This window comes from Balaenoptera ricei, chromosome 15, assembly GCF_028023285.1.
Source record: "Balaenoptera ricei isolate mBalRic1 chromosome 15, mBalRic1.hap2, whole genome shotgun sequence".
NCBI lineage: Eukaryota > Metazoa > Chordata > Mammalia > Artiodactyla > Balaenopteridae > Balaenoptera > Balaenoptera ricei.
In genome coordinates this window covers 81,198,447-81,222,311 of record NC_082653.1, presented here as the reverse complement: position 1 = coordinate 81,222,311, position 23,865 = coordinate 81,198,447, and the positions used below count along the sequence as shown (strand labels likewise).

Sequence of the window (23,865 nt, the reverse complement as noted above, 5' to 3'; positions counted from 1 at the left end):
CTTCCTACCCCCCGCCCATAAAAAGATTAAAAGTCCGTCCCGTCCCTAACTGCAAGAACTCCTTCCCTCTTTAACGACAGGGGATCCTTCTGCTAAGTCAGCAGTGATAGAGAAAGGGACTCTTCTCAGACGCACTTGAGATTTAGACTCAGAGAAGGGAGACGCGTCAAACAGCGTCCATTTGCACAAAAGGCACCGAGCCTTTCACGGCGATGTTAACCGAAACTGACTGTCTTTGGATGATTAATGCGAGCTTTGTTCCGGGGCTGGTGGGCGATCCGCTTGGCGGCCCTGCTCCCTCCGTTTGACCCCCGTGGCGCTGGTGCCGCAGGCCGCCACCTAGGTCCATCTAATCCCCTCTGGTGGCAGAGCCGTGGCCTCTGTGAGCCGCTCAGCCAGGGAAGGGCCTCTCCGAAGTTTCCAGTGACTCCCAAGTGGCACAGGCAGCCCTGAGCCCTCTCTGTAGTGACAGGCGGCTCAGATTTCATATCACGCAGCCCATATCGTCAACACCACCATCCCCCTGATTGTTTTGTTCTTACCACACTTGTTTTTCAACAGAGAATCCAGGCCAGAGCCTGAACAGACTATTTCAGGAAGTACCGAAACGAAGAAATGGGTCTGAAGGTATGTTGCAGGCAGGTGTTTTTCTTTGCAGTTAGTAACCTAGGAAGCAGCATGTCCTTAGCTGTGTATTTGGGTTAAAACTGTACAGTGTGATTCTGGCCTGGAACCTGATGGAAAAACAGAGCTAGTAAGTATAAAACAAAGCACGGGTTCAAGTACGCACGGCCCCTTCCCCCTGAGCTGCCCGCGCTCTACTGAGCGCAGGAGGGGGCGGCACCGCTAAGATGAGCCCCAAAATGCGAATCCCACACCCGCCCCCCCTCTTAGATTCAAATTACGCCTTTCCCCATTTTCTCAGAAGCAGGTGAAAGAGTAACATTTGTTGCTCTGAGAAGAATCAGGTGACTGAGTCAGATGAGATACTGCTGCTTCCTTGTACCTTCCCTGAACTATGAAATATGTCGAGGGCATGACAGAGGGGACAGATCCCAAGTGGAACTGGCTTGCCAGCCCCCATGGCACTCCTCGGAGTCGCAGCTTTGATGGGGTTTTGTCCCGGTGGTTTGCTTGTTTTTAAATGGTTTAATGTGGCGGTTCACACTTAGTGAGGTAGTGACCAATTCAAACACGTGGACGGCTTCCGGGAAGAACCGGGGCCAGCCCCCGGGCCGTAGTAGCTTCAGTGCGTCTGTGCACGTGGCCGCTCGGCAGAGCATCACCACGTGACCGAAAGACGGAATTCTTGTCCTTTAGGAATGTCCGCAGGCTTCTCTCCTTGTTCATAAATTTTCAAAAGATAGTATGTGATAAGAGACCCGAAAATTTTAACTTAAGCCTTCAGCCTCTTCACCTTGTACGAGCAAACGATAGCGAGATAATCAGCCTCCACCCCTTGCCCTCTCTACCCATTTTTCCGCTCTGGGATACTGGCCTCAAGGACACGTACAAAGCCTTGAACGTAGTCCCAAGCCAAAGCAGCTGTTGGAGTTGTTTTTAAATGACTCACAAAAAAAGCGTTGCCTTTTAATCCTTCATCTTTTTCTTATACCGGATTAAATGATTCGCTCTCCCTGGTCCCAACCCACGGGTGACGTCCAGCTTGGGTAATGTGAGAGCTTGTCCCACTGGCTGAATACTGTCTGACGCCAGGTGGAGTCAGTAGGAAGCCCTTCCTGCCCCGGGGCCGTGGTACCTGCTGTGAAGTTGCACACACAGCAGGTACAGGTAAACGGGAGGCCACGCTTGCCTCCGTGTCATCACCAGCCTCAACTCGGCAGCTATTTATCAGAATGACGTCTTTGTGCAGCCCTAAATTTTGTTCCAGGTGTGAGTTTGATGTCGTTGGTGTGGCTTCTCCCTGCAGGTAACATCACCACCCGGATCCGAGCCTCAGAGACCGGGTCCGATGAAGCAATCAAGTCCATCCTGGAACAAGCCAAAAGGGAGCTGCAAGTACAGAAAACCGGTACGGAGTCCAAGTCTTCGACCACTGTCTTCCACACTTAGTTAAAAGAATTGTCATGAGCGTTCTGGTCAGCAGTGATTAACTTTGTTAAAAAAAAAAAAATAGAATGTATGTTTTCAAGCCTTTAGGCAAGCACAGAGGGGAGCAGGTCTGTGTGATGTCTATTTTGCTAATAGTTACCATTCTAGGTCATTCCCTAGCATTGACTCAAGAATGTACCCCTGGCCTAGAATCTCCGTGACTTAAATTAGCAAGTAGTTTGTATCAGATTCCCTTTTTTAAATGCAACACAGGCTTTTGCTACTTGGGTATGTACTTGACCACAGCTGCTTTACGGAACAAACGTTGCCAGGGAGGAGCAGGGAGTGTTGAAGGGTGGTTATCCCCACCTCCGCAGTCAGTCCGCTTCAGGAGTCGGCGCTCAGAGCGCCCGGAGAGCTGCCTTGTGTAAGAGAACACCCACATTTCAGCTTCTCTCCGGCTGGGCTTTGATTGAGAGGCGCGCCAGGCTGTAGATTCAGCTCAGACCTTCCGCTAGAGAGGAAACCTGAGTGCTCTACCCGGGGTTCAGCACAGACACACCCCTGCCCTGTGCCCACGAAGCCCCTGCTCCGTGGAGTCCTTCCACCACAGACGTGGTCGCGAGGCCCCACCAGGCCTGGCTGCAGGCAGCTGTGACCGCTTAGGCCCTGCCACCACCTGGTCACTCCCCTGGGTTCCTGAGCTAGGGCCTGCCCACTGACCCCCCCCCCCATTGGCCCTCCCCCTCCCCCTTGGTGGCTGCACCGTAGTCACCCACCCGGAAGGGGATCTGAGCTAACAAAAGCACTGGAATTTTGGGATACAGCACATGAGAATGTTAAGTTTAAAGTCATCCCGGAAAGAGAGTCACAGAGCATTTGCACACGTACCCCCCCCCCGCCCCCCATCACACGCGTGATCACAACTTACCCCTTCGGCTGGTGTGTCGCGGAGGCCACGTGGTCGCACAGCAGGCACGTTGGCCCCTCTGTCACCGCTCGGACAGGGTGCGTGAACGTTTCACGACGGGGGAAACGTTGGAGAAACAGAGCCGTGAGGTTCTCCCCGGTAACCTGCATGCGGTGGCAGGTCAGGTCAGGATGAAGTGGAGTGAAAAAGCACGGGGCGGTGCCGCCACCGTCTCACCTCTGTGTTTGCTCCGCAGCAGAGCCGGCCCAGCCTTCCTCGGCGTCCAGCAGCGGGAACTCCGACGACGCCATCCGCTCCATCCTGCAGCAGGCCCGCCGCGAGATGGAGGCCCAGCAGGCCGCCCTCGACCCCGCCTTAAAGCCAGCGCCGCTGTCCCAGACGGACATCGCCATCCTGACCCCCAAGCTAATACCCGCCTCGCCCATGTCGTCGGTGTCCGGTTACTCTCCATTAGCCGTCTCCCTGAAGAAGCCCCCCTCGGCTCCCGACTCCAGCGCCCCCGCTCTGCCCAACCCCCCGGCCCTGAAGAAGGAGTCCCAGGACGTGCCCGGGCCGGACCTCCCAGGGGCGGCCGACTCCGCACAGGGGGTCCTCAGACACGTGAAGAGCGAGCTGGGCCGCGGCGGCGTGTGGAAGGACCACTGGTGGAGCGCCGTCCAGCCCGAGAGGAAGAGCAGCGCTCCCCCCGAAGACCCCAAGGCTGAAGAAGCCAGCGGCGGGAAAGAAAAAGGCGGCGGCGGCAGTGGCGGGCAGGCGCGGGCCGAGCGCGGCCAGCTCCAGGGCCCCTCGTCGTCAGAATACTGGAAGGACTGGCCCAGCGCCGAGTCGCCGTACTCCCAGAGCTCAGAGCTGAGCCTCACCGGAGCCAGCCGCAGCGAGACACCCCAGAACAGCCCTCTGCCCTCCTCCCCCATCGTGCCCCTGTCGAAGCCCACCAAGCCCTCGGTCCCTCCGCTGACCCCCGAGCAGTACGAGATCTACATGTACCAGGAGGTGGACACCATCGAGCTCACCCGGCAGGTGAAGGAGAAGCTGGCCAAGAACGGCATCTGTCAGAGGATCTTCGGGGAGAAGGTAAGGGACTCGATTTGGGAGCCTGGGTCTTCCCGTCTCCCTTCACTGCTTAGGACTGCGTATCTGTCTGGAGGATGTGGCCGTCACCCACTTAATTAACCAAAGAGCATCGTGGCTCGTCCACTCCCAAACTTCCGGGGAGGCTGGCCAGTAAACGCTCCATTTGCGGCATCCCCGTTGGGGGCCAGGTTCTGGGTGAGGCCCTCTCACCCTCTGCAGTCCTTTAGACCTCTTGTCACACTGTGAGGGGGTGGCAAAGTCGCCATTTGACAGATGAGGAAACCGAGGCTCAGGGAAGTTAACTATGTGCCCCAAGCTAGCAGGTGACTGAATCGAGTTCTGTCCCCCCAGCCAAGTGGAGCCCAGAGGCGCCTCTGCAGGCTGTTTCGGCCAAAAGGATCTGATCTGATCACAGAGAGAGACGACCAGCGTGCAGAGAACCAGAAGGCACTCGATAGAAACAGCAATGTAAAGCACAGTTGTACCTCTCTCATAATTCAGAACGTGCTTGGGGCGCCAGAGGGGTGAAGCAACCTGCCCAGGGATGCACAGCCAGAGGTGGCACGGGCAGAGCTGCACAGAGCCCAGGCTGTGCCCAGGACTGGCCCCGAAGACCCTGGTTTCCATGTCGGCCATCCCTGGCTCATGAAAGGCCATGGTTTGTGGATGAGATCCCAGACCCTTTCTGTTCTTGGCACTTCCTGGTCACTGAGATTCTGGATAATGGGGATTTACCAGGTCTGCAAAATATAAGATAAACATAATACCCCAGGATAGTCTTAGATTAAACAATGAATTGCTGAGCATAATGAGAAGCGCTCCAGTCCCCTAAAAGGCAACCTCCCCGGGACTTCCCTGGTGGCGCAGTGGTTAAGAATCCGCCTGCCAGTGCAGGGGACACAGGTTCGAGCCCTGGTCCGGGAAGATCCCACAGGCCGCGGGGCAACTTAAGCCCGTGCGCCACAACTGCTGAACCTGCGCTCTAGGACCCGTGAGCCACAACTACTGAAGCCTCCGCGCCTAGAGCCCGCGCTCCACAACAAGAGAAGCCGCCACAACGAGAAGCCAGCGCACCGCAACGAAGAGTAGCCCCCGCTCGCCGCAACTAGAGAAAGCCCTCGTGCAGCAACGAAGACCCAATGCCACAAAAAGAAAAAAAAGACAGCCTCCCCGAGGGCCACGTGGCTGGGTCAGCAGTGGCCCGCCCCACACCTTCCTACCCACCTTACCAGGTCCTGCCTTGAGTTCAGTGTTTGCGATGTACTGTGCTATGAATCCTTGAAATACGGTTGTGAGCTCTTTGTCCCGACTTTGCAAAAGGTGAGGGGGTGAATAGAAATGAGGATGAGAATTTAAAGTCCCTTGAAATTTCTAGTTCAGCGTTGTAAAAATATCATTTGAGAACATTTAAATAGACATTTGTGCTCATGCCTTAAATTTAGCAGAGACTTAATAGCATTGAACTTGTTTGGCCCATGAGTGCAGTTTATTCTGGAACTTGAGAACTTTTCAAAGAGTGATCGGATGCAGCCCCTAAATATCTCTGGGCTGCATCTGTGTCCTGTGGGGGGTGTTTGTGCCCATACATATGTATGGCCATATGTGAGCGTAACAAAGTCGGGTATGTACGTGCAACTTGTCGATCGTCTGCAGTGAGCTTCACTCCCAGGCTGGCTCCTCGGTTGCCACCAGCTCACCTCTGGGCCCCTACCATCGAGCAGGATGTGATCAGAGAGAGCAGACCTTTGTAAATGCCAGGCTGGCCCGGCGCCAGCAAAGGAGACGGGCGCCCGTGTCCCGCCGGCATCCGTTGCTCCTGCTCTAAAGGGGTCCTTGGCCCCCAGCACCTCGGCCTTTGCTGGCGCCACCAGGCAAAGAGCAACATGGTTTCAGTGCTTCCTCCTCAGGTTGTCAGGACGACAGCCCTGCAGGCTTGGCAGGATCGAGACCCTGGGGGGAGCCCCTCCCCTCCGTTTGCCCACCCTCCTCTCCCTGGGAGCTGAAAGCTGCGACTATGACTGTGGCTCCCCGTGCCAGGGCATCAGCCCACTGGTGACCTTGAAAAGCTTATCCCCCACCCCAGGCTGTTGCCACCCGCCCCCAGGGGTTGGTTCCGTGCTCGGCCCCAGGAGTGCTCCCCGTGTGCCATCCATCCCGACCACGCCTCCACATGGCCATGCGTGTATCACTAACACATTCTGCGGCCTCACACCGAATCCGGGGTGCTGATGCTGTGTGTCTTTGGTCGCCATTCCAGGTGCTGGGCCTGTCCCAGGGCAGTGTCAGCGACATGCTGTCCCGGCCGAAGCCATGGAGCAAGCTGACCCAAAAAGGCCGCGAACCCTTCATCCGGATGCAGCTCTGGCTGAACGGCGAGCTGGGCCAGGGCGTCCTGCCTGTCCAAGGACAGCAGCAAGGGCCAGGTAAGGGCAGCCCCGCCCTGGGCTGCTGCAGGCGGTGGGGGAGGGGAGCCCTGTGCGGGGAGACCACCGGCCACGCTGTCAGCTGCTGCCTGAGAACCGCCCCCCTTCCTCCACCACCTGTTGCCATGGGACTGACTCAGTTTTTAGGAGAGAGAAGATTGTGCCTAGCTAATTTTATAAGCAGCAGAAAATGAGTTACCAATTAGGAAAATGCTGTTTATACATAAATATAGGTAAAAGTCAAGTAGCTAAATCAGGGAATCAGGAAAGGAAATCAGCCAAAGGAACAGAATGAAAGATCTCATGGGTGACGGCTTCCGCCTGCTCTCCAGCCAGTGGCCCAGCTTTCTACCGGCAGCGCTTTGCCTGCCAGCGTGGACACCCAACCCCCGCCCCGTTCTGGCCCTCCCCGTAAGGAGTGGGTACCCTCCCTTGGGCTTTTGGGGCCCTTATTGCTGTGCCCCCTCTGCTGTGCTCCAGGTATTAGGAAGCTGTAACCCCCCAAGTTTGTTTCCTCGTTTAACTGTACCCCTTTCTCTCGTTTAGTCCTGCACTCCATGACGTCACTCCAGGACCCCCTGCAGCAGGGCTGCGTGAGCTCAGGTAACTAGCCATGTCTGGTGTTTTGAATGAAACATTTCCCTGCCTTTTGTGTTTTCCTCTGGTCTGTACTGGGGAGACTTGAAGGATCCCTCGTTCCGGATCCGGTGAGCTGAAAACATGGTACCCTCTAGGCAAACTGGATTCGTCGAGGTCATAGTTTCTAATGGAGAAGGAGAGAGTCGACGGCCGAGTGCAGGTTCCTCCAGCGTTTCCTTGTTCCTCACCGTGTTCTTTCATCAGTGCATTGGCTTCTAGGTGTGAGGCCCTGTGTTCGGGGCTGGGGGCTGGGGTCCAAGTCAGAGACAGATTCTGTGCTTAGGGGGCTTCCAGTCTCATAGCAGGGGACAGGGGACAAGGAACGGGCATTGCAGTTCAGGGCATGACACTCAGGAGAGTGGGACTGAGGTTGGGGTCCAGCCTGGGAGCAGGTGGTGGAGGGCCTGGAGCCCGGGCCCAGGAGCTGGGGCTGCTTCCGGGCGGCATCTGAGAGCCCCGAGGCCCGGTCTTTGAGGTCACATCTCCGCCACGCGGACTCCTGGACACGGCAGCCCGGGCTGGCCCACGTCCCTGATTCCTGGACCCCCTCCTTGTCCTTCCCGTGTGCCCGCTTGTGCCGGGCTTTTCCCACCCAGCTCTCAGGAACAGCCAGCATCGTGAGCTGTTCCTCTTTTTTTCTTTCTTTATTTTTCTAAACATGTTGATTAGTCTCCATATCCCATTGATTCATTGAAAACACAAACAAAGCTAAGTGAGGAGCGTGGAGCCCGCCAGCCTGCTGGAAGTTTTACGAGGGAAAACACGTGTCGTGAGGGGAACAGCTGGGCGGCAGCGGCCGCCACCGCTTCGAAACTCCAAACCCGCACACAGATGCAGCCAGCGTGTGCTGGGTGCAGCTAAGTTCCCGGGTGACGTTTTCTTGTGTTTTGGGTGTTCCATCTTGAGGGGTGGAAGGCTGTATCTAACCCAGGCTCTTGGTTTTCTTGGCTGGACCCTCTAAATGGAGTGGCTGGCCCTCTAGGAAGGATCAGGTGTACTTCCTTCTCCCTGCCTTTCTGCGTTGGCCAATTTCATTAGCAAGTACTGGAGAACTTACGCAGCACTGGCGCCCGTTCAAAACACATTAGAGAAAATAATGGACGTGGTTGTTTGTGCTAGAGTTTTGCGGACGTTTGCATGGAAAATTCTCCTTGCCTCTTGCTCTAATGGGAAGCTGGCCCCCTGTTAAACTCTCTGAGTATCTGCTGCCCCATCAGAGTCAGGACCCAACTTGGCAGAATGTGACTAACGGTTTTTAGATCAAAACCCCTTGTTCCAAAATAAAATAAGAAATCGCCTGCAGTCCCAGGTCGGTTGTGATGGATGCCAAAACCTTCCCCGTGTCGGAACACATCCTTAAAGAATGGCTTTTTACTTTTTATTGTGTAGCAAGCACTCGCTGCCGTGCTGCAACGTTCCCATGACAGCCACATTTCCAACCTGGGAACAACTCACAGGGCTCCTCCGAGAGGTGTAAGTGATATTTGTAAGAGATCAGATTACTTTATAAAATAAGGAGATTTAAACCTTGGGGAGCCTGCAGATTGAAGGAGGGAGGGAGGCAGGAGGCAGTGAGCCCCTGGGTACAAGTGAGCGCTGTAGCACTTTCCCCTGCTTTCTGTGAAGAGGCCCAGGCAGGCCTCTCGACACTCCCCAGAAGACGGGAGGTGGATGGCAAACCTCTCACTCGACGTGCCTGTTGTGAGTTAGCAGTTGGGAAGCCATCAGTAGAAATAATAATTATGGTGATTGTGGACAAAGGTGGAAAACTTATTTCTTACATTCTAGGAAAATAGAAATTTTTTTTTTTAAGTCATGATGGTAGCTAAGCGAAAATGTTTCTCTGGATCAGGAAAGACTAGAAAGTGCTTGTCAGAATGAAAAGACAGATGATCATATAGTGGCAAGATTGTGGGTGGTAGTTTTCCTTGTTTGAAATTTCTTTACTATCAGAGTTATCCTTTCAGGAGTGTTTCTAAAAATTAAAGTAGCCGTGCCTTTCGGTATGTGGAATTTAGATTTGAAAAACAGAATTCTCTTATAATGATGAGTGTTGGTAAATCAGTGGGATGAACGACTATTGGAGACCCCAGGATCTTTGACAGCCTAAAAAATCAGTGTCTGGACTTCCCTGGCGGTCCAGTGGTTAAGACTCCGCGCTTCCAATGCAGGGGGCACGGGCGGGGAACTAGGATCCCGCATGCCACGCAGTGTGACCAAAAAAAAAAAAAAAAAAACAGTGTCTCGGAGGAAGTATTCAGCATTGCTCCCCCAAAGGCAGGGGAGTAACGCCTCTGGCCTAGATTTCTCCAGGATTCTGATTCCCTGCTCTCGCCGTGGCTACCACGGAATCCTTCCAAGAGGCCCCCAGACCCAGAAAGACGCTCTGTCCATGCTGGTGGGCTCCATGAGGCCTCTGCCCAAGGCAGCTCAGCGTGGTGGCAGCAGGTGGCTGCAGGAAGGTAATTCTGACCCTGGGTTGGTCTGTTCCTGAACATTGGTGAGAAACACTCAGTGTCTGAGAATCCAGGCTGCCGAACTGGCCCGGCCATCGGTTCAGCCTCCCAGGTGTGGAAGGACTTTGGAAGACCCGCCTTCTGTCCACAGCCTCAGTCTGAGCAGAGATCGTGTGGGTCTAATGCAGGGCTCTGTGCTTAGTTACCATGGCGATGAGGTGCCCCGGAGGGTGGAGGGCCTCACTCAACTAAACAGCAAACTGCTGACACGGGACTCTGTTTTCCTCGCTAAGAATTCCTGTCTGCCTCTTTCTGCCCAGCCCTGTTGCCCTCAGCGTCTCCATCTTCCTTAATGATTTCTGTGTCAAACTTGCCGATCAGGTTTGTGATGAAGGAGAGAGAAACTGAAGTTTCCAGTGCATCATCACTTTTTCCTCCTGGTGGTTGTAACCATTTCTGGATGTTCCTTTGATGACTCGAGACTTGGGGTGATGGCCTTGGACACTGAGGAGAGTTGATGCCACTTTCAGTGAGTGACCTGCGCTGTTGAGGCCTTGATGAGGAGAAAGGAGGGCTCCATGCCAATCATATGAGTAACTTAAAAAAAACAAAAACGGTTTTTAAAGGACAGAACTTCAGATCAGTTACCTGTTCCTATATTTCCTGGTAGTCTAGTTTCACATTTTTTTTTAATATAGATTTATTTATTTTTGGCTGCATTGGGTCTTCGTTGCTGCGCGCGGGCTTTCTCTAGTTGCGGCAAGCTCTTTGTTGCGGTGCGAAGGCTCCTCATTGCGGTGGCTTCTCTTGTTGCGGAGCGCAGGCTCTGGGCACGCGGGCTTAGTTGCTCCGCAGCATGTGCGATCTTCCTGGACCAGGGCTCGAACCCGTGTCCCCTGCATTGGCAGGCGGATTCTCAACCACTGCGCCACCAGGGAAGTCCCTTTACACACGTGTTTCTGTTGGCTTCTTTCAAAGTCCCCAGTGTCTTGGGTTGTCGTTAATCTAATATGGCAAGACAGAGGTGCAGGTAGTCCTTTGGGATTGGTTCTCCGAGTCTCCCGTTTGTTTGTCTCCCATCCCAGCTATCATGCACCTGCTACCCTCGCCCTGCGTAGCAATAGCAGTGCTCAGGAGAAGCAAAGGAAGCACTCAGAGAAGGAGAAAGGAGGGACCAAGTAAGGCTTGTTTTCTCTGACTGTGGCCTGTGGTCATTGCTTATCAGTTAGGAGCGTGTTTTTTTTTTTAAAGAAGAAAACCTTGAGATGTAATGTACGTGTGTGCATCCGTGTAGGTAGTACGTAGGTACCTAGTTAGATATGATCTACAATTGGATTGTTTTTTTCCCTTTCATTCCTTAAAGCTCATTTCATATTCATGGTTCCTTGGTGTGATTAATCTTTTTGCCCCAAGGGAAAGAAGGAGACAAGAGACAACTCCAAAGCGGGGAGAAAGAAAGGGGAAGGAACAGATTTTTCTAAATGCGACTCAAGTCACTCCTCACCTTATGGAGAACTGACAGGAGTCGCCCATGCGCTCAGCTTTGTAACTTTTTACTCTGGGAGCACTTCGTTACTGTAGCTCACAAGCTTCCACGCCCAGATGGATTATTGCAAGCTGTACCGACGAAAGGGTGGCCCAGTCTCCTCGGATTAATTATAAAATACCCAGCTTTTTCCCAGCATGTCAGGCAGGAACTGCGGGTTCCAAATCTTCTCCGGCCGTGGAGAATTCCATGGCTCCTCGTCCCTGTTCTCACTCAGCAGACCACCAGTTAGTTCCCTCTTGAGAAGATAGCAGCTGCGTCCCTCTCTAACGTGGGTGGTCCCACGTGTGCCACCTCCCTGACATGAGCACCACGGGGCTGTATGCTGCACATGGCCTTACGCAGCCGGAGAGTCTCAGGGCCACAGCTCCCGGTTTAGTGACAGGCCAGCCTTCCTTTTTAATATGCATAATGGCTCTTGCTCGGTACCCATGAAATGACCAGGAGAACACGTCCACGGTTTTAGTGCTTTAAACTCAGCTTCCTTGAATAAGCAATCAGTTCCTCAGTTTTGGTGACTAAGTCAGGGTGGGGCATTTGGATAGCACATTAATAAGAAGAGGAAGGGCTAGTCGAACCCCCAGAGAATTCCATGGCACCATCTAAAGCAGGCAAAACTCTTTGTTCAGTGCCCTAGACTAGAACTGAGTTGATTTTTTTTTTTCCTCTCTTTTTTTTTTCTTCTCTTTCATGGAAATACATCAGTGAAAGTAACTATTGGTGCTCTCTGAAAAGAACTCTTCTAACCCTCATTTATTTTGAATAGCTGAAAAGATTTGTATATACATAACTGATTTGTACATGGCCATAGGCAACAGATCAAAAACAAAAAAGAGGGCTTCCCTGGTGGCGCAGTGGTTGGGAGTCTGCCAACCAATGCAGGGGACGCGGGTTCAAGCCCTGGTCTGGGAAGATCCCACATGCCGCGGAGCAACTAGGCCCGTGAGCCACAGCTACTGAGCCTGCGCGTCTGGAGCCTGTGCTCCGCAACAAGAGAGGCCGCGATAGTGAGAGGCCCGCGCACCGCGATGAAGAGTGGGCCCCACTTGCCACAACTAGAGAAAGCCCTCGCACAGAAACGAGGACCCAACACAGCCAAAAATTAATTAATTAATTAATTAATTAATTAATTAAAATTAAAAAAGCAGGATGGGATTTTTTTAAAAAAACAAACAAACAAAGGAGAATTCTGGAAAGCCACGTGTGAGCTAGGAAGTGACCCCTCCTGAGCAGGTGGCCGCTCTGCTCATCATTAGTCCTGGGGCTCAGCCTCTGCCCCCCGCTCACCGGCCGTGAACTTGGTGGCCGGAAGAACTGAGTGCCCATTCATTTCTCTTTCTTGGTTGTGCCCTGCATGACGGCATTTCAGTGTTACCAAGAGTGCCACGATAAAGGAATTGTCTATCCTAAGATCAGAAAAGTCAGGTTTCTGGAATCAATGTACCGTTTGTCTGTCATCTGGTACATGTGGGCGCAGGCCAGTGGGGAGGCCCGTGGTGCTGAGGGCGCCCCAGGAGGTGGCTGGGCCGTGAAGGGCAAAGGGGTCAGGGCGGAGAACATTCCAGGTGGAGAGCTCTGCGGATGCAGACGTTCATTGATGGCTGAGGACGGGGCATGTGCGGAACCTTTGAAAAAAAGGGAAAATAGTAGAAGCCCCGACTTTAGAGGCCTTCTGTTTTTCTTTTAAAGTAACAGAAGGAAAGTGGATTACGGAGGAATTTTGTCTTTTCTTTATGTAGAATAGGGTTCCTGTTGCCGCCTTAAGGCTCGTACGATAAGAAAAAAAGTATGGAGATCAGGACAGAAGGGGGGCTCCTTGCTCCTTTGAGGTGACCTCCGTCACCTGCCCCCGTGGCGGCACCGGGCCCCAGGATGCCCCCAGCCTGCCGCCCCGTGGGCGGCTCTTTATTGAGAGGAGGTGGGCTTCCAGAGCGTGGAGAGGCAGGCTGAGGCTCAGCACACCCAAGAGCGGCCTCGGAGGGCGGGAGGGCAAGGCAGTGCCCACCCGGCCCTCAGGCTGGAGGGAGGGTGACGGCTTCTCATGAGCTCCCCGGAAGCTGCGCCTCCCTGCGTTACCTCCGTGCCTGTGCTGCCTTTTCAGCTCTCCTAGCCGTTCCGGGCATTTGTGGGATTCCTGGTGGCGCCTGAGCACGACCCTGAAACTGCCTCGCTGCAACATTAACCAGGAAGGCAGAGGGAGCACGGAGAGGCCCTTTCACTCCTGGGATGCCGGTGGGGGGGGGGGGGGGTGTGGGGTGGAGCCGAGCCGGCCCGGCCTGCCCTCCCCTAGAGCACACTGTACCTGCAGGCCCCGCACAGGCACCCCTGGAGCAGCAGCCACTGAGCCAGACCGCCCACTCGATGTTTTCGTCTCAAAGCAGCAAATGCTGTCACCACGATCCCTGGGAAAGGCTGCTTCTGCACAAGTCAGCCCCCAAGGGTCTCTGCTCCTTGAGTGGGATTTGTCACTGGGTCTCTCCAAAAAAAGACGAGAGAATCAGAGTAACCCAGAGTAAGAGACTTTTATTTTTAATTATGGTTTGTGGGTTTTGGGGGGTTTTTTTTTTTTTTTTTTGAATAAGTAAAATGCATCGTGGCTACAAAATGCAGGATTTAAAAGAGCTTACACCCTTTTTCAAAAATAAGTCACCCTCCTCCCTCATCCCCAGGCCCCCAGGTGCTCTCCCCCAAGGCCCTCCTGTTCGTTTCCTTCAGAGAGTCTCTGCATCTAGATGTTTGTTGCACACAGAAGGGAGCACGCAGTGCTCAAGGTGTGCTTTGCTTTTCTCACCTGGCAATAGTCTGTAGAGATGGCCCTAGGCTGGGACATAAAGAATTTCCTCCTCTTTTCACTGCTGTAGGGAATTCCTGTGTCTGGACATACCATATTTTATTTAACCAATCACTAGTGAGAGATATTTAGATTGATTTTTTTTTTTTAATTTTATTTATTTTTATTTACTGATTGATTTTTTTGGCTGCGTTGGGTCTTTTGCTGTGCGCGGGCTTTCTCTAGTTGCGGCGAGCAGGGGCTACTCTTTGTTGTGGTGCGTGGGCTTCTTATTGCTGTGGCCTCTCTTGTTGCAGAGCACAGGCTCTAGGCGCGCAGGCTTCAGTAGTTGCAGCACGTGGGCTCAGTAGTTGTGGCTCATGGGCTCTAGAGTGCAGGCTCAGTATTTGTGGCACACGGGCTTAGTTGCTCCGCGGCATGTGGGATCTTCCCAGGCCAGGGCTCGAACCCGTGTCCCCTGCATTGGCAGGCGGATTCCCAACCACTGTGCTACCAGGGAAGTCCCTAGATTGATTTTTAACAGCAGAACCTAAGAAACGATCCTGCGGTGAGCAGCCTTGAGCACGTGTGAGCGGTGGCTCAGAGCCGACTGCAGAGGGCTCGTCTCGTCTCGGCCACCGAGCATCTGTGTGGCCTTGGGCAAGTGACTCGACCTCTCTGTGTCTCAGTTTCTTCTTTAAAATAGGAAAAAGAAAGTACCTATCTCCTAGACCTTCAGGAGTTTTAAATGAGTTCATGTATAAAAGCCTCCAGAGCAGTGGCTGGCACAGAGGAAGTGCTACTTGAGTGTTCGCTTTCCTACTGCTGCCCTTGAAACCACTGCCGTTATGTCATTTCGTGCGCGCACAGATAGCTATAGAATAATGTACGTGCGCACGTGAAATGTCAGGCTCCTGGCTTTAAAACAGAAAACGGGTCCAGCACTCACTCCTTGGGCGGAGACCGTCAAGTGAGAGCCTGGCTGGTGGCAGCCGGCACGAAGGGTCAGCTGCAGGATGGCCTGCATGCAGCTCTCCAGATCCCTGGCTTCCCTGAAATGCCGTCCATCTCTGAAAATTGTCTGTCCATCTGCCATTCCATGAAGTTCACCCAGAATCTTGAGCTTCAAGAGTAAGACTACAGGTCATCGCTCAGGCCATCTGGGGCAAACTAGTGCAGAGCCAGGCCATCTCGTCTGGATACAGGGGTGACTGTGGGCACAGGTGAGCGGCAGCGCCATCCCGCTCAGCTTCTCGTGGTTGCTTGGCCTGGACCCCTCGGTCCTGGCACGCCCTAATTGCCCGTTAGGAGAAGGCCCCGGCAGGCCTTTGTCACGGGCCTCTGGACACATCTCCTTTCTCTTCCCCTTAGACTTTCTTTGGAGAGGGGAATTTACAGTACATTGGGCATTCAGTACAAGAGGCAAAAGTAGGTCACAGGTGCAAGTGAGGACTTCAGTTTTCAATGGTTTGCTTCCAGGGAGGGATGAAGAAGCTTAAATGCTTAAAAATCCTCAGGTAATTTTTAAAAGGCGGTAAGAGTACAATGAAGAAACTCATATATTTGCACCTTTTATGTGCCAAGCGCAGCACTAATACCTTTGATCCCTAAGTGGATCAAAGTGGAAATGATTTATAAATAAATTTATTAAAAAATAATAATAAAATAAAATCAGATCCAAGATGAACACTTAACAGAAAATCAGATGCCTCAGTTACCCCGAGAGGCATGCCCTTGTGTTTCAGGCTGGGAGCTGGGTAGAAGGGAAGGGAACCCAGCAACAAATCAGTGGCATAGTCAGAGCCCGGTTTATGAAGTTTTGCAACAGAAAGTGTATGACCCATCTGGCCTGTGATATGGGTCCATGCTGCTTTGAAACCCCTTCCAGGCTAGATCCAAGGAAGATATGCACAGTGGCCCAGGGTTCTTTCCCGTGCAAGGACAGTGCCGCCTTTCAGCTTCATGCCCTCTCCCTGCTAGTGGCCCTCAGCCAGCCCAGGACCCGGGGCCCAGCCCCCTGCTGACTGGTCCCTGGGCCAGGGTCATGCTCAGGAGTGAGAAAGGGGGTCCCAGAGAGAACGAAGCAAGCCAGGCGGCTTCCGTCACCGGCTTCATCTTGATTTTGTGTTTTGTTCTTCCCTTTGGAACTGGATTCCTAAATATAGCCCGAGTCTGAATTGGCAGATGTTGGGTTTGTCCTTTACAAGAGGGCCAAAATTAGTCTGTCATTTGGCACCTAAATAAAGCAGCCAAACTGCCTTTGTACCAACTTTGCAATGAGGAGGGACTGAAGTTGCCGCATTTCTCTCGACAAGGAAACTTTCTCGGAAGCTGGAGCAGCACCTCTGAAGCCAAGAGGCTGAGTCCAGAGGGATGTGCCTTCCTCCCGGCTAGACCCTCTCGTCTCTGAGTTACAGTCAGTTTGTTCCACGTAGTTTAAATACCTCATGAGATTGGAAGAGGAGGATCAATACCGCACAGAAATAGCACTTGGAGAGAACAGCAGTGGTGACTTTGATTTGGGGAGGAAAAGAGCAATCTGTCCGGAGTGCCTGGAGCTGGGTGAGCAGAGGAGCTCCCCAGGGGCAGCAGAAAGATGTTATAATCAATTACCACATCATAACACTGATGTATGATAATTACTGAGTGTTTCTCCTGAGATAGTGCAGCATTTGGCTGGGATGCAGTTCTTTCATGGTCCACTGCCTGATTAATATGCAAATAATAGGCTGATTGCATGATGAATGCAGAAAATGAGTTCGCTGATAACGTGAGCACTGAAGCGGGAAGATGATAAATTACTTTTACTGACTGTCGTACATTAAGTACCCTTTCTCAACAATTTCATCACAAATTAAGTAAAGCAGAATGGAGAGATTAGGAGGATGTGTAAAATAATGTACCTTAATAGCTTTTCTTTTCTTTTTTTTTTTTTTTATAAATTTATTTTATTTATTTAGTTTTGGCTGCGTTGGGTCTTCGTTGCTGTGCGCGGGCTTTCTCTAGTTGCGGCGAGCGGGGGCTACTCTTCGTTGCAGTGCGCGGGCTTCTCACTGCGGCAGCTTCTCTTGGTGCGGAGCACGGGCTCTAGGTGCACGGGCTTCAGTAGTTGTGGCTCGCGGGCTCAGTGGTTGTGGCTCGCGGGCTCTAAAGCTCAGGCTCAGTAGTTGTGGCGCACGGGTTTAGTTGCTCCGCGGCATGTGGGGTCTTCCCGGACCAGGGCTCAAACCCGTGTCCCCTGCATTGGCAGGCGGATTCTTAACCACTGCGCCACTGGGGAAGTCCCCTTAATAGGTTTTCTAATACCATCACATACAACGAAAATGTTACTTGGTTCTGCTCGGCACGGCCTGGGGCCCGTGTAGGGCCAGATCAGCGCACTCACCTGCGTGTTGTTGGGAAGCCGGGAAGCAGCCCACCACACCAGCTGTTCATCCAATCAGCGAAGGATTCTCTAAGGAACATTCCATCACAGGCCAGACATCACCTGCATGCCAGGCTGCCTGGTAGGGTTACTGGGAGGGGACAGGCTGCTCTCGGGGCAAATGCGGGAGCCTCTGCGCAGATGGGCACTTGGAAGCCTGCTGTCCACCAGGTGCCTGGAGGGAAGGAAAGTTTCTGAGCTGCAGGCCTAAAAGGTTCAGAAGGAAAACACTACTCAAAACCACCTCTTAGCTCCTCCAAGTCTTAGAAATCGGGGAAAATTAATGCCACTGTCAGAATGGCAGTATGAGCTGCCTGCCAGAGAGAATCACTACCGGTGAAGGATGGGCAGGTCTGCCCAAAGCCAGAAAGGAACCCTGGAGGAAGAAAACACATGCACACGGGCGCGCACACGCACACACAGTGCTTAATCTTTGATTACAGCAGAGCAATTTAACTAGAGAGTTTGTTTTTACTCATCTCAGTAATATATATTTAGACTGTTTGTATGACATACATTTTCTCTTAATGCACAGGGACGCATTGATAAGTGTTCATACACACAGCTGGTTCGGTAATAAGGTTACTGAAGGTAATTTGAAAGCATTATTTCTAAATCAGTGTGGATCTGTAGAAAAGCTAGGAGCAGCGGGAGCCCGGTGCTCCTGAGGCCGGCCCAACCGTGTCACCAGTGTGGTTCCCGCAGCCTCGCCAGCCTGGGAGTTCACTACCAAAGTTGAATTGTAACTTAAGGAAGGTTTTTAATTTTTAACATTCCCAAACTCTGCTTTGGGCATGCGTATTTCCTTGAGAGCCTGTAAAAGATACACAAGAAAAATCATGGAAGCCTGAGGGGCAGCAAATTTACATCCCGAATGCCCGGCAGTGCCCACCCCTCGGGTGAGCGCTTCTGGGCTCAGGACCACGTCACCTGGGCAGCTTCCCCAGGTGCTAAGATCCTTCCCCGCCATGTGCTTTCCCGGTTCGGTTCAGGGAGAAAAGAGGAGGGTGAGAAAGCATCCCAAGAGTGAGGGAAGTACAGGTGGCACAAGGCAGTGCCTGATGGGAGGAGCCCTGTAGACGCACGAATCCCAGCCTCACCCCCTGCACCCCGTGCTGCGCCAGGACAGAGGCGACCTGCCAAGGACGGCCCTCCCGCCTCCTCCCTCCCTCGAGCGCTGACTTCCCGCCACGTGTTCGTCGTCCCCTCCGGTGAATCGCAACCAAAATGGAGCTCAGCCTTTTCTCCCCAGAACTGTGAAAGCACCACCATCCCCATGGTCACCTGAGCCAGGGCCCGGGCAGCTCACCTCGATCCCCCTCTCCCTCTTACGCCTGCCCCCTCTGTCTCACACACACACACACACTCACACTCACACTCACACTCACACAGTTTCTGTTTCCTAAACCTCCAGAACCATCTCTCTAGATTGCATATCGGGCTGGGGCCCTCCCCTCCTTCAGCCCCTTCCCTGGGGTTAAAGTCCCGCCTTCTCAGTGTGTGACCCTGCCCCCCGCCTCCTCGGTCTCTTTCTTGTTCCCTCCTCCCCAGCCTCAGCTTCAGTGTCACAGTGCTGCGAGCTGCCACCACCCCCTGGACGTCCCCCTCCTAGTCCTCGGCCCAAGGTCTTTGTGACAGCCAGCTGCTCAGTGATGTCTGCCTGGGTCACCACTGTGCCCCACCTCCTAGCACCCCGCCTGGCACTTAGAAGTTTCCCTTAGTGAATGAAGGGCACAGGCCCTCTCTTCAAGTGGCTTGGAAGTCAAGCTTGGGGATGTAAGCCGGCACAAGTTAAATAGTGCTTTTATTAAACAGGTTTTCGTTATTAATAAGTAAACTGTTGTGGTTTTTAAGTCACTATAAGAGTTTCTTAGGCAGACTTTTTTAAATGTTCACACACATACACCAGCACCTACTGTCTCCTTTTTACTATTGAAACAAAGAGTGAGTGATTTGGTAGGTTTGCTGGGATTTTCAGTGACCTAAGGCAATGCCTAGGCTGGCTGAGGGCCAAAGAGTATTGCCAGCCTGGGGCCAGCGAGGAGGGCAGGCAGGGCCTGGCCGTGGGAGGGGTGGGCGCCAGTGTGTGATGCCGCCTCTTTGGGATTGGGCTTTCCCCGGGCCAGGGGGAGACCCGCCCGGGCCCTTGGGGATGGGGCCCGAGGCCCCCTGTTACCCCCGCACCGGTGTCAGGCGCAGGCCCTCGGAAAGCAGGCTGTTCTGTAGTGGGGCCACGTCACGCGCTCCGACATGCCTTAGTGTGTTGTTACGTTACTTCTGTTCCTTTCCCGGTAGCAAGCATGCGGTGGCACGGCGGGAGGGCCGTGAAAGGTCCTGCGTGTCTCCGAGACGTCTATGAACGTCTCCACGTATTCTTTCAAGCCTCTGCTAATCAGTCCAAAGACCACGCATACGCAAAAGCAAAATGCTCCATGTTTTGTGGGTTTTTTTGGATTGTTATTGGCGTGTAGTTGAATTACAATGTTGTGTTAGTTTTCGGTGTACAGCAAACTGAATCAGTTATATATATACATATAGCCACTCTCTTTTAGATTATTTTCCCATATAGGCCGTTACAGAGTATTGAGTAGAGTTCTCTGTGCTATACAGCAAGTCCTTACCAGTTACCTACTTTATATATAGTAGTGTGTATATGTCAGTGCCAATCAAAAACTCCACGTTTTTATGTTGGCCGTGCCTAACGGAGATATGTGGCTGGAGAAATAGGATGGGGGTCCCGATGGGCCCCGAGCATCTGCTCAGAGACTCGGAGGCAGGGAGCCCCCGCCCCGCCCCCCAGGAAAGGTTTGGTGCTCGGGGATGTTAGAGAGAAGGTCTGACGTCACCGTGTGGCACTAAAACCCAGGCGGGCAAATTAGACAGCCGTTCACTTCCGACGCAAAGAAGCTCGTTACTTCTAAAGAGGCCCGGCGGCCATGAACCCTCAGGTGGGGGGGTCTTTTCAGACAGGAACCGCGTGAGCCGTGAGCATGTCCCTATGTTTCGGCTTGGGTTCCGTGTCCCCGCCACGATCTCCACATCTGAACTCGGCTGGGAAGCATCCCGGGCTGGCGGTCATCCTGTGGTGGCCTCTGAAGCTGTCATCAACTGTCGAGGCCCCTCAAGCTGCGCAGGGCCCTTCCAGGCCACCAGGGCTCCCGCTGGACCGAGGACGCCAGCACCGGGCACTCCAGAACCTTCTGCAGGTCCTTGCACGGCCGTGGCACTCGCAGCGCCGAGGCTCCCGTCTCCCCTCGGGCTCCGTCTCCGCCCTCTGCCTCCCCGGGACCCCTCTTCCTCGGCTCTTTGACTTCCTCCCTCCCTCAGTCCATGCACCAGGCCGTGACCCCACTGCTCCCCCAAACTTCTCCTTCTCTCTCCCGTCTTCCATACTTGACAGTCTGTAGAGTCGCTTGGAATTTCCTGGCTTGGCGCAGGCTCAAAGCCTAAACTATGGACATAATGAAAAGCGGTGCATCAGACCAGCCGCCAGTTAAATAATGTTTGGGTTCTTGTCAGAATGTCACAGAGTGCCCTGTCATTTTGTTTCAGCAACTTGTCCTTCTGAATGCACAGTTCGCCTTATGGCATGCCAGCAGTAAAAATGTCACTTACAATAATTACTTTTTGGTGAAAATGCTTGCTGACTTCCTACCTTCAAGCTGTTTTTTACACAGTGGGGAGATAATAAGAAATGACTTTATCCTGACTGCTCAAATGAGCACTAAATGGAATTTGGGTTATTATTACTGCAGATAGAGGGCTGGGTATGGAAATTTCAACAGTGGATTGGGTAATCTGCAGAGAGATTTGTCTCTGAAAATTATGGCGGGTGTGGATTTTCTATTGGCTTCTACTGAAAACTTAAGGCAGCTGTTGTTTGCCTGCTGTTTTTGGAATATAATATTTTTCATAATCCTTTTATAGTTCCTGAAAGCTCTGTGTATTTCAGGCGGCCTTGAGTCACTGTCTGTGCTATCTGTGTCTTACTAACCGGGCTACTCTTCTGCAAGATTCGAAGCCTTCCCCCCAAAATTAATCCACACTAATCACTTTTTAAATGTAACACCTTACTGTTGCCATCAGAATTGGATAGATGGTCTGTGTAGCTGGGCTCTTAATGCAAATCACGCATTTTCAGTTGCCCCAGTCCCGCAGGCTGCAGACTCTTTGAGAGCAAGGTCTCTGTCTAATTTCTCTTATCCTTGGGGATTTCCCTGGTGGTCCAGTGGTTAGGACGCGGCCCCTGGTTCAATTCCTGGTCGGGGAACTAAGATCCCACAAGCCGCAAGGCACAGCCAAAAATAAAATAAAATAAAGCAAAACAAAAAATTTCATCTTATCCCCACTGCTGAGCAGGGTGTACGACAGAGAGCAGGTGCTCTAAAAAAGTTTGCTTGGGCGAGTGAATGAATGAATGAAGGCAGAGGCAGGCTGCTGTGATACCGCAGTGACTGGCCGGTGGGGGCTTTCCACTCCTGAGCTGGTCAGCTCCTCGCTCCACCCAAGTGACCTGGGCCAAGTCACAATGCCCGTTGGAGCCTCAGTTTCCTCGCCTGGAGTGTGGGGTTTATATTTCCACCGCAGGACCATCGTGAGGATTGAATGAACCAGTGTGTAAATGCCCTTAGCGCACGGCTGCATTCACGTGAGGTTGTAAAGGTGTTTCAGTCCCCTTCCCTCATCCTAGAGGTGGGCTGGCTTTGAGGGCCTCACCATCGCATTTTTGAGGTCCGGGCACGTGGACACGTGCCTCAGCACAGTGCCTGGCGCACAGTGAGTGCACAAGAAACGTTCGCTTGAGCACTAGCTGCTGTTACAAGAGGTCATAGGATAGGGTTTCTTTTATTTATTTATTTATTTATTTTTGGCTGCGTTGGGTCTTCATTGCTGCGTGCGGGCTTTCTCTAGTTGCAGCAAGCGGGGGCTGCTCTTCATTGCAGCGCGCGGGCTTCTCATTCATTGCGGCGGCTTCTCTTGTTGCGGAGCACGGCCTCTAGGCACGCAGGCTCAGTAGTTGTGGCTCGCGGGCTCTAGAGTGCAGGCTCAGTAGTTGTGGCGCAGGGGCTTAGTTGTCCCTCGCACGTGGGATCTTCCCGGACCAGGGCTCAAACCCGTGTCCCCTGCATTGGCAGGCGGATTCTTAACCACTGCGCCACCAGGGAAGCCCCAAGAATAAGGTTTCTTAACATTGTCTTCCCCCTCACCCCAGGACACTCCTGCTGCAGTGCACACCCTCTCAGAACGGCACCCCACACACCCCGTAGCCCAAGCCGCAACGTGGGGCACACCCCCTCTTGCTCAGCCCTCCCCCTACATCCACTCAGCCCCCAGTCCTGTTGACGCGATCTCCTAAATCTCTCCTGAGCCTACATACTTCTCCCCACCCCACTGCCTGCCCTCCTCAGCCACCGTCCGCTGTCCCCGACGACCTCCCGGCCCCAGCCATGCTGTCTGCAAGTTCATTCTCTGTACTGAAGCAACAGTGAACTCGTTTACTTTCTTACTCTTTGACGTTAGGCCTATAATGTTTCAAACATGAAATTACAGAATAACCCAGCGAATGCCGATCACCCAACCTTAGCCCTAAATAAAGGGCTAAACTGAATTGGTCGTTATTCAATCCTGTATTTTTAAGGAATAAAACATCAGCCTCTCCCTAGTCTCATTCCTCCTAGAAGTCAGCTACCGTCCGTCCTGCATGTGCACTTTGTCTTTCCTGGACGGGATTTGATACCCTCGCTACGGGTCTGACTGCCACACACAGCACGTAGCGCGTGCGGGCTTTCGGCTTGTGCGCCAGTGTTGTCATCTGTTTCGTCCTGCGCCTTGCTTTGTGGGCTCGCCATTACGCTTCCATGCTGGTCCCCGCGGCTGTAGTCCTGAGCCTCTTGCCGCTGTTTATAGCACGTGGTGTATCGTATGAACGTGCCCTGGCTCCCGACTGCCCAAAAATTAAAACAGACACCTTAACCAATTCAAAGCCTCTGCACAACCCAGCCCCTGGGGACCACCTCTCTTTGCCTCATATTCTTGCTACACTCAATTTTATTGATGCCTCAAACCCACCAAGTGTCTGGAACAATCTATCTCCCTTCCTTGTCACTGCTACTCCTCCCAACTTAGCTGGCTAATTCCTGTTCATGCCTGCAGTCCCCCTGAAATGTCACCCTCCCAGGAGGTCTCTGATCCCCAGGCCACATCAGTGTCCCCACCCCCCTGCTGTGTGCTACGTTCACTGCCGTATTCCCACTGGCCTGACTGAACAGACTTAGGGAATGAGTGAAAGAAGGATGGAATAATGCATCTTCATTCATTCTTTCTGCTGGCACTTTTGTCCTAAGTAAGCTGATAATGACATACAATTCACATACAGTAAAATTCACTCTGCCCGCATAGAAGCGTTCTGTGCATTTCAATAATCAAGATATAGAATAATTCCATCAGCCTCCCAAAATTCCCTCGTGCCCCTTTGTAGGCACCTCCTGCCCTTCACCCCTAGCAACACTGATCTGTTTTCTGTCCCTGTAGTTTTACCTTTTCCAGAATG

General features: G+C 52.8%; 1 protein-coding gene across 9 annotated transcripts in view; it reads left to right on the top strand.

The window, feature by feature from the left end:
* Nucleotides 1-23,865, top strand: part of CUX1 (cut like homeobox 1) — a 371,808-nt gene that overhangs the window by 304,237 nt on the left and 43,706 nt on the right. For 4 of the 9 annotated variants that reach the window (XM_059898024.1, XM_059898028.1, XM_059898023.1 and 1 more), the window contains exons 16-20: nt 562-627; nt 1,931-2,032; nt 3,219-4,057; nt 6,315-6,480; nt 7,027-7,083. The exons of 3 other annotated variants lie outside the window; for them this stretch is intronic. In XM_059898024.1, the coding sequence (XP_059754007.1) occupies nt 562-627; nt 1,931-2,032; nt 3,219-4,057; nt 6,315-6,480; nt 7,027-7,083 (1,230 nt within the window). The remainder of the gene's footprint in view (nt 1-561; nt 628-1,930; nt 2,033-3,218; nt 4,058-6,314; nt 6,481-7,026; nt 7,084-23,865) is intronic. 2 more of the 9 variants (XM_059898025.1, XM_059898027.1) reach the window with 2 other exon arrangements.